At 60.5% G+C, this 19931-nt stretch overlaps 2 protein-coding genes across 10 annotated transcripts in view; one reads left to right on the plus strand and one right to left on the minus strand.

The window, feature by feature from the left end:
* On the plus strand, positions 1–10619 carry LZTS2 (leucine zipper tumor suppressor 2). Of its 7 annotated transcripts, XM_043597288.1 has the most exons (6): positions 3298–3390; positions 5726–5789; positions 5935–6384; positions 7007–7669; positions 8199–8456; positions 9266–10619. In XM_043597288.1, exons 3-6 carry the CDS (start codon positions 5977–5979, stop codon positions 9947–9949), a joined length of 2013 nt encoding a protein of 670 aa, XP_043453223.1. In that variant the 5' UTR covers positions 3298–3390; positions 5726–5789; positions 5935–5976; the 3' UTR covers positions 9950–10619. The 7 variants fall into 7 exon arrangements, with proteins under 7 accessions (XP_043453224.1, XP_043453229.1, XP_043453225.1 ...); XM_043597289.1 differs by lacking the exons at positions 3298–3390; positions 5726–5789 and adding an exon at positions 1–610; XM_043597294.1 differs by lacking the exons at positions 3298–3390; positions 5726–5789 and adding an exon at positions 477–610 and having other exon boundaries at positions 7007–7654.
* PDZD7 (PDZ domain containing 7) overlaps positions 10462–19931 on the minus strand; it is a 19415-nt gene continuing 9945 nt past the window's right edge. Inside the window, exons 9-17 of one of the 3 annotated variants that reach the window (XM_043597281.1) lie at positions 19383–19580; positions 17770–17817; positions 17019–17194; positions 13995–14086; positions 13793–13884; positions 13566–13637; positions 12461–13066; positions 12066–12166; positions 10462–11657 (exon numbers count right to left, since the gene is read on the minus strand). In XM_043597281.1, coding sequence (XP_043453216.1) covers positions 11442–11657; positions 12066–12166; positions 12461–13066; positions 13566–13637; positions 13793–13884; positions 13995–14086; positions 17019–17194; positions 17770–17817; positions 19383–19580 — 1601 coding nt within the window. In that variant the 3' untranslated portion in view covers positions 10462–11441. Of the gene's footprint in view, positions 11658–12065; positions 12167–12460; positions 13067–13565; positions 13638–13792; positions 13885–13994; positions 14087–17018; positions 17195–17769; positions 17818–18140; positions 18238–19382; positions 19581–19931 lie in introns of those variants that run through there. The other 2 variants (XM_043597282.1, XR_006299833.1) reach the window with 2 other exon arrangements.

Genomic DNA, 19931 nt, shown 5'->3' on the forward strand with positions numbered 1-19931 from the left:
CTGTGGGGGGCCAGAACTGGCAAGCACACCCACCTGGGCAGACACCTACTCCAGGGGAGGGGAAAGGTAGTTGTGCTAGGGCAGCTCTGACCCGAGGGTGGGGCGGGGTCTGTTTTGGTGAAACCTGAGCCTTCTTTGTCTGCTTCCTAGGGGTTTTCCCGGTGCCTAGGGAAGGAGCCGAGAGTGGACTCGGTTTGGCTCCCCACAGGGCCGGGCAGGTGGCAGTAAAGCCCTATCGCCAACTTGGTTAGGGCACCCAGGTAGTTTAGCTCTCGGTCACGTGCTGCTCGGCCCTTTCCCAGGTCGAAAGCCAAATCCAGAAGGCTGTGAAGTCGGAGGCCAGCGGAGCAGCCTCAGGCCACCGTTGAGCTACTGCTGGGCTGGATACCGGGTCGGCTGCTGAGGGGGTGCTGGGCAGACCACTCCCCTCCTGGGCCGGGGGCGCGGCCTCAGCCGCCCCGCCCCGCCCCGCTCCACCAGGCCCGGCCAGGCGGGCGCCCGGAGTCCGGAGCCCGGAGCTGGCTGGGAGCCGGCGGATCTGCGGCGAGGAGGTGCCCGCGCTGGAGCAGGAGCTGGGCGGGAGCTGGAGCGGCGGCGCAGGTGGCGCTGGGTGAGTGGTGGGGACACGGAGGTATCGGAACTCCAGCCTTCCACACATCCCGGCTCCGGAGCGAACTTTCCCGATCTGGGGAAGCCGGGGACTGGAGTGAGAAAGGGGTCCCCACTCTGGGCGACGGGGGCGGGGCGCAGGCGAGGAGTCTGAACAGGGAACCAACACAAACTCACACCAGCGGGCACACACACGCGCGCACACAGACCCACGCACTTGGGACACACGAACACACGTGCATTCAGGAAAGGACGCGCGCCCCATAGATTACCCCTGCAGTCCCTGGAGCAGCGCCACTGGCCCGCACGGACCCCCAGCGGACAGAGCGCTCTGCTGTCGCGCACTTGACGGGGGTTGGAGATAAAGGGCTGCCCTGTGACCGCCGACGGGGGCGGGCCGGGTGGGACACCTCCCGAGGTTCCTGCTTCCTGGCCGCCCACAGGTGAAGACTTAGACGTAAACAGGCGGCGAGCACGTGATCGCTTCGCAGACAAGTGGGCTGTGCTCCCCCACCCGCGCATCAGGGCGAGGACCTCCCTCCCCAGTCCTGGGCGAGTCTGCAAGGTCTCCAGCCGAGCAGTATTCCATTCTCTTTCCAGAGAAGTGTTAAACCTTCCCGCAGAAGTGGGAACAGAACGCCCCCTGGAGTCTGGGTAGCGCAGGACTGGAGACTTGCACTGGGTGGGGTGACCTGGGCTCCACTCCTTCCTTCACCCGAACATGTTCGTGGTGCCCTTATCCCTGAAGGTATCGAAGAAGGGAGTTATTTTTGATGGCAGTGTACAGCAGCCCCTGCCCCATACCTCCAGTCCGGGGAGCAGCTGCCTGAGCCCCACTGGGTCCCCTTCCTACCACTCCCCTTCTTGCACAACTGGGAGCTCTTCCCCCCAAGGTAGGAGCAGAAAGCCCACTCCTGCGAGGATGGGGGCCCTTTCCCGGAGAATGCATGAGGGTAAATGTCCCTAAATACAAGAGTGGGCCTATCTCCCTCCCCTAGAAGGGAGGATGAGCCCCCTCCCCCAGGGAATGAGGGAGTGGGCAGCGGCCTTCTGCCTCCCTCACCGCCCCACCCTCCACCCCTACACACATGCTGAGCCCAGCTGCTGCCTGAGCTTCTGGGCTGGCTGCCAGAAAGGGGAGGAGGCTCCTGGTGCCCCAAGAGGCTGGGATCAGGGCAAGGCCAGGGGAGGGGGTCTCTAGTGGGGAGGGGGGGGGGCTCAGTCTGTTCTTGTAAGGCTCAGGGTCTGGGATGAGCCTGAGGGTAGTTGGGTTATGTCTCCCTTTCCAGGGAAAAAGAAAGAAAAACAACCCTTTCCATAGAGCTAAAAATAGAGCTGAGAGCTGGCCAGGGCTGTGGCCTGGAAGGGGGGGATGCTCCTTCCTGGGGCAGAGGAGCTCTGGCAGGCCTTGGCCTTGGGGGTGGGGTTGCAAGTAGGGGGTGGGAAGCTGTTCTTGCCCAGGGGTGTGGGCATCAGCTGACCTGACTGGGGCACAGAGACCCTTCGGGGAAAGTCTGTGTGGCAGAATGTTTGTGAAACTCACTGTTTATGAAAGTTGTCTGACTGTGAATGAGACCACCAATGTGTGAAAGATGCTTAGGAGAGGAAGCCTATTTAAGATCGTGAGTCGGTAGTAAGGACTTTGAGTTGTTGTGAAAGACTGTGCACAACAAGGTTTGTGACACGGAGTATGTCTGTGTGTGCGGTGGCCTGAAAGATTATGGAAAGGAGCGTGGAACCACGTGATGGATGAGACTGTGTGATTGTGGCTGCGTGGGACTGACTGCAAGTGGGAAAGGTCGTGTGGGTGTTATGAAGACGGTGGTGTTTGCCAGAAGGTGAGAATATCTGCGACCCTGAGAAGGCAGAGGAATGTTGTCAGCTGTGAGGCTGGTGTAGGTTTGGACCGGCTCACCCCAGTGATTGTTGGGGGACCAGGGGCTGCGCCTCTCTCCCAGCAATGACCTCCTTCTTAAATGATTCTGAGGGAAGGTTGGGGAGCAGAGAGCCGCGCCTGAGACAGGCCTGGGCTCGCGCAGGAGAGGGTACAGGGCCGGGGAGTCGTGTAGAGGCCCCCAAGGTGGAGGGCGAGGGGGTGACTGAGTGTATTCACCGAATGCGCCGCCAGGTGGCGCCGCCTCCGCAAGTCCAAATATTCCTCCACCAACCGCTGGGGGTGGGGGGCAGGCCCGGCGCGAGCCTCGGCCCCCGACTCATCCTGGGGCGCAGGGTCCCGGTAGCAGGGGTTGGGGCGGGGGAGGGGCAGCCGACCCTCGGCGTCTCGCTCTGGACTCCGAAGCCCGAGAGTGTGTCTTGCGGGGGAGGCTTCGACCGAAGAAGCGGAGGGGGAAGGGCGGCCGCCTTGGCGCCCGGCCCTTTGTGCTCGAACAATGACCAGCTGCCGCTGGCCCCGGGGCCCGGGTAGGGGTAGAGGGTGACCCGCGGCCGCGGCCGAGTCCTGAGCCGACCGGCTCTCGGAGTGGGGGCGCGGGGGGACGGGGATCCTGGGTCCCCCGGCGCAGCCCCCGCGTGCGCCTGGTCGGCCTCGCGTGACGCGGGGTGCCTGCGCGTGTCCGCGCCCGGGGCGGGGACGCCCCTCCGACCCCTCCCCCGCGCTGCGCCGCCCACTCGGGCCGGACGGGGGCCGGCCGGGCTAGGGGCGCCGCGGAGGCGGGGCCGGGCCGGGCGGCTCCGAGTGGCCGCGCGCGGGCTGGAGCCGGGCGGCGCGCCTGTGGAGCGCTGGGGGCGGCCCGGGGCTGAGCATGGAGCGGCGCGGCGGAGGTGAGGGGGAGGGGGGGCCGGGCTGGGAGGCGACCCGGGGGCGCCCCCAACTTGTGCGCGGCGGTGGGCGGGTGGGGAGGAGGCGTCCCCCAGCCGCCCGCACTTAATAGAGGCGGGGAGGGGGGGGTGTCGGGGGGGCCCCGGAGGGTGGGTTGGGGGCCCCCGGCTTCCTATCGCGGAATGCGAACTCGTGATCCCAGACTCGATCCCGCTTGACTAGTCCTTGGAGTTTGGTGGGGGGAGACTTTCCCCAACTCTTCAGCCCCCAGAACAGGTCTGCGGGAGTTGGGCTTAGCCAGACCTGCCCGGGGCCCTGGCCGAAGCCAGCACCCGGCTGCCCCCGGCCCACGAAGGGGGTGTGCGTGCGCTGTGCCAGAGTGATTACTCAAGGAGTGCTGGGAGAGCCAGGGGTTCCCTTTCCCACAGACACAACGCGTTTCTCAAAATGGAGCCTCCACTTGCCCCTCCTCTCTCGGGCTCCCGCTCTTGGAGCCCGGCTGGCTGGGCCTGGCTTTCCAGAGGCCTGGCTCTGGCTCCTTGGGCGTCTGGCTCTCGGGGCCCAGCTTCCATGTCTCTTCGGTGTTTAGGGGCCCCTGGCTCTGTGGGGTTCAGGTCCCTGGGCTCACTGGTTCAGCCTGTCTCCCTGTCTGCCCGACCCTGGGGTCTCTCTTGAGTCTTTGTCTCTGGTCGTTTGGGCCCCTGTCTTTCTCTGAGTCCGCCTGTCTCCTCCCCTTACTTCTCACTTTCTCAGTGCTCACTGAAGTGGGCAAATGCAGACAGAGGTGCCAGCCTCCACTGCCCCCTAAGAAGCCCCTAACCCCACAGCTTTCTCCATGCCCTGGAGTGGTGGGGGAGAGGGCAGAGAGGCGGTGCCCCGGCTGCCTGGCTCGGGGCTGGCACTTGCCAATGGGCTCAGCGCACCCCCACCCCCCCACCCCCGCTTCCAGGCTCAGTCTGGATACCTTCCCGGTTCTCATGGTCTCCTGACTTGAGTGGGGAGTGGAGGGGGAGCCTCGTGCGATACAAGCAAGAAAGAAGGGGAACGGACCCGGCACAGGAGTCAGATAATGTGTCTGTCCTTTCCCCACACTCGAATGAGTGACAGAAACCAGGCTCCTGCTCACCTAGGTGGCCCTGCTTGCCACCCAGGCTCCCACCCACTCTCACACGTGCTCTGTGCACACAGTGCTCTGCACCCGCTTGTGCACACTCACTTCCCTGTTCGTATGCAGTTTCCACGTAAACTCACGTACATGTGAATGGACATCTATCCAAAGATGTTCTCTTCTCCCAGTCACGTTCATACAGCACAAATTTACTTACTACATACGCAGTTACCACTTTTACGTATTTCCTAAGAGTGATCCGGAGGCACGCACATACTCGTGCACATATGAACTCACACACACGAATATACGAATGTACTCCTACCTCTAATCAAACATACATACACTCAGATGCACTCGCGTTTTCACACATTTTCACATACACGCGAAGTAAGTTCACTTCCATGCGCCTGTGCACAGCCCGAGACACACCGATGAGTACAAACGCACACTCCTGTTCCGACTCGATTCTGTCCGCTTCTTGGCCCCCGCTCTGCATGATGGTTTCAGCAGATGCCTGAGTCCTGGTCTTCGGCCTCAGGACTGGGGAGGGAGTTCCGGGCGGAGACTTGCTGTCCGCTTCCAGGAAGGAGCAGAGCCTGGGGAGGTGGAGCCCTCTTCCCTGGGTTCCAGGGAAATGAGATCTTAGAGCAGCTGCCAAAGGTGATGGAGTACCCTCATCCCCTCCGGGTTACTCTGGGGAATGTCTAAAGCCGCATGGTTTCTTAGAGGTTGGTGGCATGCCTGTGTAGGCTCCTTTAGGCCTGATTGATTGGGTATGGCGAGGCCAGGAATTGTCATGGAAACACGCGTGAGCCTGTATCCACCTCTGGAAGGTGGGAGACCCCAGAGGGCACCTGTGGGCTCCCTAAAAGCTCTGGGTTTCTTGTTTGGTCAGCTCCACCCTTGCTGCCTCTCTGTCTGGGAGAAACTGAGGCCCAGCTGGGGGAGGCTGGGCACTGCCTGGCCTTGGCTCTTTATTCCCTAATTGCCATCTGAGTTGCTGCTGACTCTGTCCCTGAGGTTGCCTGTGCCCAAACTGCCCTCTAATGAGGCCACCTGTCCTAGGGGACCAGGAACATGTGCTGGGAGCTGGCAGAGAGCTCCCTCCTAAACTTGAGTCCTAGCCTCGATGAGGGATGCAGGTTTAGGCTGGGGCCTGGGCCTCTGCTGTTAAGGGCCCTGCGTAACCACCAGGCCTCACATCCCGTCATCATCTTTGCTTGTAGAGTCAGTCGTTAGCCCTGTTCAGACCAGAGTTGGGCAGTGGCCTGGGTCCCAGGAAGAAGTCAGGTTCGTGCTAGTGCTTGGAGGGGGAAGTTGCGGGCAGTCAGGGGGCTGTTTGTCCTGGGACGCGGGGTCAGGAGAGGGACTCAGGGACTCGGATAGGGAGGGACCTCAAGGTGAAGGGACTCTTACACCCCTGCCCTGCTCACAGGTTCCCCTGGAGGCCCTTGGCCAGGCCTGAGCCCCTGTCGCCATGGCCATTGTGCAGACTCTGCCAGTGCCACTGGAGCCCACTCCTGAGGCCACCACTGCCCCACAACCTCCAGCCATGGGCAGCGTGAGCAGCCTCATCTCAGGCCGGCCCTGCCCTGGGGGGCCAGCTCCTCCCCGCCACCACGGACCCTCTGGGCCCACCTTCTTCCGCCAGCAGGATGGCCTGCTACGGGGTGGCTATGAGGCACAGGAGCCACTGTGCCCAGCTGTGCCCCCTAGGAAGGCCGTCCCTGGTACCAGCTTCACCTACATCAACGAGGACTTCCGGACAGAGTCACCCCCCAGCCCGAGCAGTGACCTTGAGGATGCCCGAGAGCAGCGGGCACGCAATGCCCATCTCCGCGGCCCCCCACCCAAGCTCATCCCTGTCTCTGGAAAGCTGGAGAAGGTGAGGACCAGCCCTTCCTCTGGGGCCTGGGTGGAATCAGGAGCCCCTGAAGAAGCCGGAATTTGAGGGTCGATTCAGAGGAAAGAATGTGGGCTCCCGATTCACCAGACCTGGGTTCTAATCCCAGCTCTGCCTCCTTCTAGCTGCATGACCTTAGGAAAATCACTTAACCTTTCTGAGCCAAAGTTTCTGCATCTGTAAAATGGAGGTAATAGGTTAGCTCTCATGTGATCGTTGTGAGCATTCAATCAAATAATGTACGTAAGGGTTTAGCCTAGTACCTGTCACATAACGTACTCAATAAACGTCAGCTGCTCAAATTACTGTTACTGCACAACTACATGTCTGACGTTGAACGAGGTCTTTGACTTTGCTGAGCCTCCGTTTCCTCATCTGTAATATGGGGATACTGATGATATTTTACTTGTATGGCTGTTGTAATGATTAGAGATGAACCTTTTAAATTGCTTGATGTAGAGGACATCAGGAGGCCCTCAGCCGGTGGTAGCATTTATTATCAACATGTGGGGATAGGGACCCCAGATGGGAGGGCAGGGAGTATGATAAGGGCTTTGAAAGATTGGGCAGCTGATCCCCAGTGTCCCATGGCACCTCATTTCAGAACATGGAGAAAATCCTGATCCGCCCAACAGCCTTCAAGCCAGTGCTGCCCAAACCTCGAGGGGCACCATCCCTACCTAGCTTCCTGGGTCCTCGGGCCGCCGGACTGTCTGGGAGCCAGGGCAGCCTAACACAGCTGTTTGGGGGCCCTGCCTCGTCCTCCTCTTCCTCCTCCTCCTCGGCTGCCGACAAACCCCTGGCACTGAGTGGCTGGGCCAGTGGCTGCCCATCGGGGACACTGTCTGACTCCGGCCGAAATTCACTGTCCAGCCTGCCCACCTACAGCACCGGGGGTGCAGAGCCAGCCAACGGCTCCCCAGGCGGGCACCTGCCCTCCCACGGCCCCGGGCGGGGGGCACTTCCGGGTCCAGCCCGAGGGGCCCCTACTGGGCCCTCCCACTCGGACAGTGGTCGGTCTTCCTCCAGCAAGAGCACAGGCTCCCTGGGAGGCCGTGTGGCTGGGGGGCTCTTGGGCAGCGGTGCCCGGGCCTCCCCTGACAGCGGCTCCTGTGGGGAGCGCTCTCCGCCCCCGCCCCCACCCCCGCCACCCCCTTCGGATGAGGCCCTGCTGCACTGTGTCCTGGAAGGAAAGCTCCGAGACCGTGAGGCAGAGCTGCAGCAGCTGCGGGACAGTCTGGACGAGAGTGAGGTGACCATGTGTCAGGTGTGGTCAGCAGCGATAATGGGGGTGGCATGGCAGGACATCCAGAGGTGCTGGGGAGTCCGAGGAGCATTTCTGTTTGTGCTGGGTGGGGGGGGCGGTCCCCAGCCCAGCTGTCCGGCGTAACCTGCAGAGTGGTAAGGAATCGAAGCCAGCACCACTGTCTGCTGTCTTTCAGACTTGAGCAAGATACTTAATGGTACTGAGCCTCGGTTTCCTCATCTATAAATGGAGATATTTATCATGAGGATGAAGTAAGGCAAAGGCTGTAAAGTGCTTAGAATAACGCCTGGCACCTAGAAACTCTTACGGAAGCGCTTGCTATTATGGATATTGTTTCTAGCGTCCTAAAAGTGGTTGTGATTATTGTCGCGATCATTATCCCGGGGCAGCGGAGCCTGCCGTCCCCGAGCCCAGCCACTGGGCCGCCAGAGCAGTCGGTGACCGGGGAGTTGTGGGCGGGTGGGGCTCGGGGTCCGGGTGGGGGGGGGGGGGGAGCCGCCAGGACCCAGGGCCGCCTTGTCGTCCCCAGGCTTACGAGGACCGGCAGCGGCACTGGCCGCGGGAGCGCGAGGCCCTGCGGGAGGACGGTGCAGCCCAGGCACAGCGGGCACAGCGAGCCCAACAGCTGCTGCAGCTGCAGGTATTCCAGCTGCAGCAGGAGAAGCGGCAGCTGCAGGACGACTTTGCACAGCTGCTGCAGGAACGGGAGCAGCTGGAGCGGCGCTGCGCCACCTTCGAGCGGGAGCAGCGGGAGCTCGGGCCGAGGCTCGAGGAGACCAAGTGGGAGGTGGGCCAGACCAGGAGGGGCAGGGAGCGGGGCCTGCTGGGAAAAGGAGTCCAGCCATACCCACCCCCTCTGGCCTGCTACTCCTAGAGGACCCCCCCACCCTCCCCTCTGTGAGATGAAGCTCCCCCTCTGACCTTCCTTTCTGGGTGGGGGTCTCCCTGTGCCACCCTCGTGGGGCTCCTCAGCAGTCGGGTTTAGCGCTCACACAGCCAGGGGTGTTCCCACCCGCTGCCTCCCGACCAGTTAAGAATAAGAACGTAGTGCTGCTGTGCGCCGGGCACCGTTCTAGGTCATATGGGGGGGGGATCTTCTAATCCTCATAACAGCCCTGCCAGCTGGGTGTTGTTAACATCCCCGTTTGAGGAAACTGAGACCCAGAAAGGCTGGAGCCCAGAATTACAGCTAGTCCGTGGCAGGGCTGAGATTTGAACTCAGGCCATCTGGCTCTAGTGTCTATGCTGTTAACCAAGACACCGCGGTGCCTGCCTGTGGAAACGTAGGCACTGCCCTCAACCGCACCCACTCCTGCACGGCCTGCCACCAGCCTGTCCCCAGGGCTCGGTGGTGCTTCACGATGGTTTAAAGACACCTGCTCTGAAGGAGAAAGATCTGGATCCGTATTTCCCTTCAGCCACTCACCAGCTGTGTGACTCTGGACATATCACTAAGCTTGCCTCAGTGTCCCCATCTGTGTTCCGGGTGTCACGATCAGAGAGCCTCTCCCCACATACCCTGCGTGATCTCAGGGCCTGACCCCCCCCCGGGAGAACTCTCCTCACCATCCTTCTCCATTCCTCCCCCCACAACAGGTGTGCCAGAAGTCAGGCGAGATCTCCCTGCTGAAGCAGCAACTGAAGGAGTCTCAGGCGGAGCTGGTGCAGAAGGGCAGCGAGCTGGTGGCGCTGCGGGTGGCGCTTCGAGAAGCCCGAGCCGCACTACGGGTCAGTGAGGGCCGGGCGCGGGGCCTGCAGGAGGCGGCCCGGGCTCGGGAGCTGGAGCTGGAGGCCTGTTCCCAGGAGCTGCAGCGGCACCGCCAGGAGGCCGAGCGGCTGCGAGAGAAAGCCGGCCAGTTGGACACCGAGGCCGCCGGACTCCGGGAACCCCCCGCGCCACCTGCCACCGCCGACCCCTTCCTCCTGGCGGAGAGCGACGAGGCCAAGGTGCAGCGGGCAGCGGCCGGGGTCGGGGGCAGCCTGCGGGCCCAGGTGGAGAGGCTGCGGGCAGAGCTGCAGCGGGAGCGGCGGCGGGGCGAGGAGCAGCGGGACAGCTTCGAGGGCGAGCGGCTGGCCTGGCAGGCGGAGAAGGAGCAGGTGATCCGCTACCAGAAGCAGCTGCAGCACAACTACATCCAGATGTACCGGCGCAACCGGCAGCTGGAGCAGGAGCTGCAGCAGCTCAGCCTGGAGCTGGAGGCTCGGGAGCTCGCCGACCTGGGCCTGGCCGAGCCGGCCCCCTGCATCTGCCTGGAGGAGATCACCGCCACCGAAATCTAGGGCCCTCGGCGTCCCGGATCTGCGGGGAGCCTTGCCGAAGGGGGGGGGGGCGGGAGCCTCAGGTCCACTGAGGGCCCCAGAGCCGCCCGTCCCCCCGCCCCGGGGGTCCAGGCCTCTGGGCCTCTGCCAAGAACTTGGGGCTGCCCTGTGACTCGGATGAGCAAGATCAGACTCCTCGAAGGTCCCCGTGTTCACTGTCACACAGAGGCTCCTGCTCACTCGACCCGTTTCACTCCCCAGCTGCCGCCATTGCCACTCTGCCGACCGCATTCATCCCAGACGCCCGGGGTGGGTGGGGGGAACGGGGGGTGCTGGGAAGAAGAAGGGGTTCCCTCGTTTCCACACTCCCCTACCCCGAAGCCAGAGAGAGCCAGACAGTGCCAGCTGCTCCAGATGTGCCTGCCCCCACCCTGCCCGTGTCGGGCGACAGGGCTGGGACTGGGGTCTGACCCCCAGGTTCCAGCTCTGCAGCCTGTCTCCCAGGGTAAGGGGCTGTAGTCAGACCAAAGGAAGAACTCAGAAACGTCTTGTTTATTTGTGTTTGTGACCAAGTGGCCCCTCCCCACACCCAGGTTTATGGCCTCGTTTTCACTTGTATATTTTTCCACACTGTAAATTTCTTGTACAAACCCAAAGAAACAAATTAAAAATTTTTCTGTTTGTAAAAAAAGACGAGTGTGCTAGAGAGAGTTGATGGGAACTTCTTTGACCCCGACTCCCACCTCTTTCTGACCCCTCGTGGAGGTCTTGGGGGGAGAAAGAGGGTGATGGGGGATGGACAAATCCAGTGGAAAGTGTGAGATCCTAGCGGACCACCACATGAAACGGTCTCCCAGGATTTGAGAAACTAGAAAAGCTTTCCATCCTATCCCTTGCACAGAACACTGCTTGGGGCTGGGGGACGGATGCAATGACCCCTCCGGGCCCTGAGAGTCCATGTTCCTCAGTGCTTGGGGGCATTAAAGGGGGCCTCATGAGCAAGGGCCCGCCAATCCCAAGCTCCAGACCTTGGCTTTCTCCCAACCTCTCCCAGTCGTGGGAGGTTGGGGGCAGTGCGCGGGTGACACAGCCTACCCCGCAGCACCTTGTCCTTGACACCAAGTTTATCTGGAAAGGGCAGAGCCTTAGTGACAGCGGGGGAGGGAAGAAAGTGGGGAGGTCTGCGCCAGCAGTGTGGAGCTCTGGGAGGAGGCAAGTCGAGGAGCAGTGAGAGGTTCCTGAATCCCGAGAGGAGGGTAGGAGGGGAGGTCTGGGAGACAGCAGGAGGGTCCTGGGAGGGCAGCGGGAGGATCTGAGGTCAGTGGGAAGAGTCCCGGCGTAGGTGGAGAGAGGCTGGGGTTAGTATCGGGAGTCCGGAGGGGCTGGAGAAGGGACTGGGCTGGCGGTCCGCTGGAGGAGACTGGCATCGGTGGGAGGGATCTGGGAATTGGTGGGAAGAGCATTTATGGGAGGTTCTGGGAGGCAGTGGGAAGGAATGAGTACCAGGAGGGGGTCAGCGGGCAGGGGAATGGTCAGCAGGAAGGCACTGATCGGTGAGGGCTGACGACTCGGGGGGTAAGGGTTGTGGGCTGGGCCCAGGGACCCTGACCACAAGCTCCATGGGCTCCCGAGCCTTGTTTCGATAAGCTCGGCGGATGGTATCTACTGCTCGCTGGTGGGTCACCTGCTCCAGGCTCTCTCCATCCACTGCCACAAGCTCGAAGCCAGCCTGGGATGGGAGTGGGAAAATCACAGCCCTCCCTTCTCAGGTCAGCCCAACACCCAACCTCTCACCTCCACCAGCGAGGACACTCCTCCCCATCTGGGTGGAGGGGATGGACAATGGGACTTTTGTGCCTGGAGCGGTCGGGGGCAGGGTGAGACACAGACAATGGCCCTTTGTCCCTTGGGGCTAGGGGTGGAACAGGATGGGCCACCCTCAGGCCCAGGCTGGCGCGCGAGGGGACAGATTTTTCCCTAGGCTTGGTCATCTTGCAGTCCTGACCCCCCTGCACCCAAGCCTCCTCCCATGGCCTGGTCTAAACCTGTCTGGCTGGAAGATGAGCATGTTCTAGCCCCACTCCCGCCAGAATTCAGCTCCGGGCCTCAGGAGTGGGCCTGGGTGCTCTTCACCCACCTGCAGGGCCCCACTGACGAAGGCAGCCCCCCCAGGGAAGATCTTTTCTATCTTCACCATGGGCTGCACCTTGGACTCGATGCCCCCAGAAATGCTGATGCCTGGCGAGAGAGAAGCACTGGGTGAACGCGCAGCCACCCCCCTCCACCCAGAGCTCACAGGAGAAACCCAAGACCCCAACAGCAAGTCCGGGCCCGGACTTCTCCCTAATCCCCATATTCTATTATTACTCAGTCCTCAACTCCAAAAATCCTCTACTCCCACCTCTGCAATCTACCCCCATACCCCAATCTTTTCTTAAGCCCAAGCCCCCTAGTTATAGCCCAAAACCAAGCCCACAGACCCCACCAAACCCAAGAGCCCCACCTGCCAGGCCCAGGCCCACCTGGACTCACCCAAGGACTGCTTCATCTTGGACAACGTGACTGTCCTCAGCTCCCCGCCAGGGGCCTTCGCGGCTGTCTCCTCGGCTGTCCCACCAGTTCCATTCTCAGAAGGGCCTTGGTGGCCTCCCGCCTTGGCTGCCTGCCCATCCAGAGGTCGAGGCAGAGGTGGCCTGGCCTTCCGAGGCTTGTGGTAGCGCCCGTTGGCCACGCTCTGGGTGGAGATAGGTGCTGGAGACAGGGAGCGCCTGCGTCCTGGGGACTTGCCTCGGCCCCGGCTGCGGCTGCGGCTGCGGCTGCGGCTGCGGCTCTGGGCAGGGCCCTGGATCTGGCTCTGCCGCGGGTCCTCCAGGGTCGGGGGTTCTGTCAGCAGCCAGTTAGGCCTTGGGGGCCTGGGAGCCACGGGGGGTGGTTGCGGAGGGGGGGTGCAGGTGCTTCGGTGTGGGGTGAAGGCATCTACCGGCACGTCTTGGAGAGGGGGGATCCCTTCATGAGGGTGGCGGGGAGCAGAGGCCCCCAGGGAGAGCTGGAGGCCCCCCAGCCGCTCCCTCAGTTCCCCATCATCTTCCTCCTCTGAGAAGCCGTTCACAGGCAGCAGATAGAAACCTCCACGGCTATCTGGGGAAGAGGGCCGAGGTCAGGCAGGCTGCCCCTCCTTGGCCTTGCTGGTGCCAGGCCCCAGTCCTTGCCTTTGCTGGGGTAGGGCCTGGGGGACCCAGGCGTGGGTTTGCTTGGGCCCTGCGGCAGCTTTGCCACAGTGAGGGTCACTGCCCGGGTTCTGTTGGAATAGTATTTTCATACTTTCCATCGCGATATGTGTCGTAGAAAAAATATTGCTCGCACACCAAACTGGCAATTTCTCGGAGATTATTGCAGAGAGTGAGACTAGATTTCAAAAGTGAGTGGGTCTAAAACCAATTATTAAGGAAATAATAGTGTGGGTGGTGAGTAGAGACGATAAAAATGGTTCCGGTGGACAAGGGACTTCCTTCAGGGAACCAGACAAACTTCTGAAGCCTGGATACCCTACACGGGGGCAGAGGCAGAAGGCCCCTTTTCACTCCCCTAATACCCCAGTTGTGTGCCCCCTCCCCAGGCTCTGGGACTCTTGACTGACCAGGCACGGGCGTGATGAGGTGACGCTTGGGAGGTGCGTCTTGCTGGGCTGGTCTCAAGGCAGGAGGCCACACTGGTGGGAGAGGAGATCCGGTCAGAGACGGGGGGCCCAGCGGGGGACACAGCTGGTCATCTCTGCCCCCTCTCCCCTGGGAGACTCCACTCCCATCCCCACCCGGGGCTTAGGGTCTACAGGTCCTACCCTCTCCCCACCGCCCAGCTGCTGACCTGCCCGGCTCTTAAGGGCCTCAAAAGCCTCCAGCTCCACGGGCATCACCATGCTGTCAAAGCGGCCCAGGTCCGTGGGGGCCACCACACTCCTGGGGAGGGCAAGAGATAGGGGGTGGGCAGGGGCACAGTTCTGGAGGTAGGGGGAGTTATTAGAGGTCCCCTTTCTGCCCCCCGGTCCTCCCCACACCCTCCGCCCCACCTGATGTCCCTCAGTAGTAGCAACTTTGCGGGCCTGTCCAGAATGGCCAGCAGGGGCCTCACCAGGTCCTCTACACCGCCCTCGTGCACATACTGCAGAGAGAGACCCAGAGGTCAGATAGCAGCACGGCCATCCAGAGCCGGGGGGAGGGGAGGACGCGGTGGTGGGGGGGGGGGCGCTGCTTGAGCATGTGGGGTTCCCCACGTTTAGGAAGGCTTCTCCCCAACCCCGGGCTGTTCACAGGACGGTCTTACGTTGGTGACGAGGTGGAAGCCTGCGATAATAACAGACCTATAATAGCAGCAACGACAATGACAGCTTTGGAGCAAGCCCTTTTTTAAGCCTTTTACATATGATCTCCCGTTGAGCAACCCTGAGAGATGACATTAATTATCCTCGTTTTACCGGTGCGGAAACTGAGGCTCAGAGACAAGGACTTTGCCCACGGCCACACAGGTAAGGAAGTGTGAAGAGGGACTGGAACCTGAGAAGTCTGGCCCTTGCCTGCTCTGGTGCCGGAAAAGGATGTGCAGGCAGCTCTTCCCCACCCCCCACCTCCCAGGCAGAAGGAAGGAATTTGAGCCAAACACTAGGCCGCGGGCCTGGGAGGCCCAGCATATGTCTGCACATAGACCTACCAATTAGGCTTTGTTCAGGGCTGGAATGGGGACCTTAGAGAAGGGGCGGCTCGACAGAAAGCCTACCCAGTCAGTACCCGGGGGGGTGGGGGGGTTGGGGGGAGGCCCTTCTGCCTGGCACTGCCCGGATGCCACCAGCCACACCCCACTAACGCAGACAAACTGGTAAACCGAACGCGGGGAGCCACCCTGCTTGGATGGCACACCGCCCCCTGGTGGTGAAAGGGAGACACGTACTGATTCAGGGAGACGCACACACAGCATCCTGGACAGGGATAGACAGAGACACAACACAGCAAGCCCTGGTGGTCAGAGTGAGACGTTCATAAACACCCGGAAATAAGTTGTCAGCTATGGGGCCCTAAACCACACACAGACTTACAGGGACTCAGACAAACACGTATCAAAAATACAACCCCGCATGTCGGGAGAGGGATACATACAATTGCACAGAACCAGTCACATACATACACACTTCAAGTCCACCAACCTGCATTCAGCACCTACTACGGTCCTGGCCCTGCACTGGGCAGTGGGGGCACAAGGAAGATGACCCTGTTCCAGCTCCTTCAGAAGCCAGTGGGAACAAGGGGCAGGATGAGCCACGTGCCCCAGTGAATTCCAAACCACTGGCAATGAGGCAGAGGGAGTCTCAGAGGAGGGTGGCAAGACCGGAGTTGGCTTCTTGCAGAAGGCGGCATTGACGCTGAGCCCTTTTGGTTTGTTTGTTGGCTTCCATTTACACTTACTCTTAAGGATGAATGCAGGGAACAACATGCAAGTCGGGAGGAAGGCGCTCCAAGGGAGACGTGGCATAACGGGCAGAGAGAAGTTTAACTTAGCCACGGGGTACACGAAAGGCCTCCGTGTAGGCCGCGCACGTCGTGACTCCCAGAGTAGTGCTCTGGAGTTGTGCAGTTCATCACCTGTACACCCCTATGTAGTGACCAGCAGAAGATAATGACGTGGTGATGTGGTGACCATGGGAGAGCTGAGGTTAGTGGTTGGGGAGTCAAATCGGGGAAGGCCTTGAATGTGAGCATAAGGAACTCTATTCTGTCAAAGATAAGAGGTTGCAAGGGGGTTTGGGGAGTGTAAAGTGATCAAAGAGGTGACTTATAAAGCCTGGTCTGGTGGCTGTGGAGAGACAGCTCAGAGGAGGAGAGAGAGGGGAGGCCCAGTGATCTGAGTCACTGGGGGAGATTTACTAATCATTCTGGCCAGAGCTCTACCCCAGAGGGCCTGATCTCTTGGTGTGGGTGTCGTGCGGGTCAAGTTTGGGTAGTGTGCAGGTGCTGTGGGGGTGCAGTGAGAGGTGGTCCTGGTTTGGACAGGGTGGGAGGAACAGAGGGATGACGGAGAAGGACCTGACCAAAGAAACGGACACATCACGCCACCTAATGGCCAGATCCCAGAATTGCAAGCTCACGGCGGCCAGGGCGCGCCACCCCACTTAGCGCTCAGAGTGGAGCAGGCTGACACTTAAGGAGTTTAGCCCAGAGAACCTTAGTTTCCCCCCAACACGCACCCCATCTGCAGCTCTGCTGTAAACCAGACCTTGGTAAAGGGCCGCAGGAATTACTGGGCCTCGGTCTCCACGTGACACACACGTGCCTTAGCCAGACACATACACGCTCACACACAGATCCATCATACAGTTAGGGTGACACAAACCCAGGGACCCCACGGACACACAAATGTACACATCACACAGTCACACAACACAGCCCTACCCTGACCAGAGTGAGAGAGCTTTGGGGGGTTGGGGATCACAAACTATGCCCTGGAACCCCTCAGTTTGTCCTTGCACACAGGCTCACACGTGCACTGATGCAGGCACATCACAGGGACCCCAGCACAGGAAACCTGGGGGTCTTTGAGGCAGAGGGATAGGGGAGGGCCTACCAATCCCCCTGGAAGGTCCGGCATGAGGCTGGGCCTGTCGGCTGACCCAGGTGCAGAGGGAGGCATGTGAAAGGGGAGGCTGGGGTTGAGAGGAAGAGGAAGGCAGTGACTGCGGTGTGCCCCCACTCATCACCTGTCTGGCTCCGTCTCAGCTGAAATATCACCTCCTCCAGGAGGCCCCCCTAGACCTAATTTGTACCTCTTGGGTTATGTTCTCATGTTTTTTCCTTTCACAGTACTTCACATGATTTGTCACTATGGGTGTCTAGGTTCTAGTCATTGTAACTCCCCTTCCTGCCTGTAAGCTCAGTGTGTGTGTGTGTGTGTGTGTGTGTGTGTGTGTGTGTGTGACAGGAGTGACTCCTGCGTTTTCTGACCACTGACCTCACGGCCTCGATCCCAGATAGCCGGAGACAGTGGCCTGAATGAACGAGGGGCTGGGTGACCGTGTGCTGGAGTTGGGGGCAGGCTGGAAGCTCACCCGGGAGCAGTGGCGGGTGACTGCCAGCACCTCGTCGTCAGTCAGCAGCCGTCGGGCCAGGTCCTGAATTAGGGGCCGTCGGCTCTCCCAGGCTTGCACCCGCTCATCCACATCAGGCAGCTGGCCAGAGGGGCTCCCAGACCTGGCAGAGAGCAGGGCCCGGCCCCTCTCCCGCTCTGTAGGGCAGGAACGAAGGTGTATGATGAAGGAGCCAGGAGACATCGAGGGGGAAGTAGGGGCTTCTCTCAATTGGGTCGGACCCCAGAACAGGTCCGTGAGAGGCCTAGGTGCCCCTGACAACATCCCGGCCTAGCCCGGACTCTCCCCTCCATGGCCTCCCATAGCAATCTGCCCACCAGTGGAGCACCAGTCCAGACCCCATGGCCCCCATCACAGACCCCTTTACTAGTCTGTTCCTTAATGGTGTCCTAGCCCAGTGCCCTCTGGGCCCCCGAACATGCACTGTCAGAGTACTCATTGGAGTTCTAGCACAGGCTCCCTCACCGCCCCCAAAATCTGTCTTTGGGAGTCCCAACCAAGCTCCCCAGTCCTCAAAAACATACCCCAACATCTGTCTGCAGCCCTGTCTTTCTGAGTAAGCTTGGTCCAATTCTTTTAGCTGCCCTCAATTCGCACCCAGTCCCCCATACTTGGCCCCAACTGAGTTTAGCCCAGAGCTCCTTAGCAGCCCCCAACATGCACCCCATCTGCAGCTCTGTCACCAGGCCTTGCTAAAGGGATGCTGAATTACCGCGTCTCAGTCTCCATGTGACAAACTTCTGCACGGGCCCCACTGCCCCTGCCGTGGAGAAGAAGGGTTACGCTGAAGGCCCTGGCTCCCAATCTGCAAATGGGGCTTGGGGGGGGGGGGCTCAGGGACGGCTGGATCACTGGCTGGGATGAAAAGCTCAGGCTGGGAGGAGGTGGAATGGGGAGGCCAGAGGCCAGGCCATGAAGGTCTTGGGGCCATGGTCAACTAGGGACTTCATTCATAGGCAGTGGAAGTCCGTGAAGGTTTGGGACCAAGAGAGGGTACAGCTTGACCTCTGCTTGTGGAGACTCATTCAGAGGCAAATATATGGGGGGAAGAACCCCGAAGGGAAGGTGGGGGGGGGCACCTACCTTCAAGGGACAGAGAAAAAAAGAAGAGCCTTTGGAGGAGAGAGAGGAGAGGCCAGAGGGATGGGAGGAGAATCAGGAGAGAGCAGGGCCCCGGGGGCTGTGGAAAAAGAGATGGGTTGAAGAGGTGGAAGCTGGCCTGGCCTCATTTAAAGAGTCTCTCCCGTGAGACTCTCACTTTAGCCCCCCAGGAGGGGCAGGGCCAGCTCCTACCCAACACCCACTCTCCCTCCGGAAACAGCACCCCGATTTCACCTGAGGACCCCCATTCTCAGCGCATGTACTCCAGAGTGGGCACAAGACACAGGCTGGCCCATGAGAGCACCCCCCCACCCCACCCCACAGCCATTTGTTGGGCATGTGGTCCCCGCTGGGTCAGTGAGAACCTAGGACTTCAGCCGGAACGATTTAAGAAGCTTTCTTGTCCCTGGGTTGCCAAGCAACAGTGGCCATCTTAACTCTGGGCAAAACCTACATGATAATGAAGCCAACCCAGGGGAAAATGGAACCAAAGATGAAGGGGGCAGATGTCTGATGAGAGTGTTTAAATCTTTAGACCCACTTACATCAGTAGCTGAGCCAAGCAGTGCTTTTTAAACCTAATTTGAGTTGAGTTTCTGGCCCATACAACCCCAAGCGTCTCAACTCCTCCACTCTCGGTCCAGTCTCTGAACCTCACCTGAGAGACGAGAGGCCCTCTCTGAGGGTCCTTGAAGCCCCTGACATAGTGGAGCCTGCCGAGGCCCTTCTGCTTGGGCCCTGATTTAGAAATGACCTTGCTCAAGGATGGTTCTAGAGCTGGGTAGGGCCTGTGGAGCTCTGGCCAGGGGAGATGTAGCCACGTATTCGAGGAGAGGAGCCCCCTACCCACCTCAGCACCAAGGGCACAGGGATCTGACCCAAGCCCTTCAACTTCCTTGCTATGTTGTGCCTCTAACAGATTTCCTTTCTGGAAAGTGGGGAGACGAGACAGTATAACAATAACCACTACATTTTCTGAGCACCTTCCATTTGCCAGACGAGGTCCTTAAGCGGTTGACATCCATCCATACACTTTTTCCTCACTATTCCTAAAGAAATAGGTACCATCACTCTCACTTTACTCATAAGGAAACAGGCTTACAGGGGCCAGGGGTTACTCCCAGCTCGTAATAAGCAGTGTGGGATTTAAACCCAGAGCTGCTGGATGCCAACGTGGGCCCCACCTGCGTCCACCCCATCTCATCTGACCGGCATGGCGCTTACCTTTCTCCGGGTCCAGGCGAGGGCGGGGCTTGGCCGGGGTCCCTCTGTCCAGCGTCCAGGCCTCTCTGTGCCCGTCCCCTGCCAGCCGCCCCTGCCGCCCTCCCTTGAAGAAGAGGTTCATCAGTGTCTTGGAGCGCTGCAGGGCTCCCTTCTCCCCAGGAGACCCCAACTTCTCCTTCTTCCTCTGCCTCTTCTCCTCTGCAGACATGAGGGAGCGCCCGCGGGGCTGGAGTGGTGGGCACAAGGGAAGGCCGAGGGGCAGGGGTATGAGGAGGGACAGAGAGGAGAGAGAGTAGGGGGCAGACAGGACCTGCAGCTTTGTGGGGAGGTGGTGCTGGAGGTAGGGGTGGGTGTCCTCCTCCAACTTTCCACCCTCCCCCACCCCACAGCTCCAGTTCTTCGAGGAGTCTCCAAGAGGGCTGGTGTGTGTGTGTGTGTGTGTGTGTGTGTGTGTGTGTGTAGGGTGGAAGGGATGGGTTAGGACTGGTTTGGGGCCCAAAACTGACAGGAAAACAAACTGGGGCTTGGGGTCCAGGACTGATTTAAAAT

Source organism: Prionailurus bengalensis, chromosome D2 (genome assembly GCF_016509475.1).
Source record: "Prionailurus bengalensis isolate Pbe53 chromosome D2, Fcat_Pben_1.1_paternal_pri, whole genome shotgun sequence".
In the NCBI taxonomy this organism is placed as follows: Eukaryota; Metazoa; Chordata; class Mammalia; order Carnivora; family Felidae; genus Prionailurus; species Prionailurus bengalensis.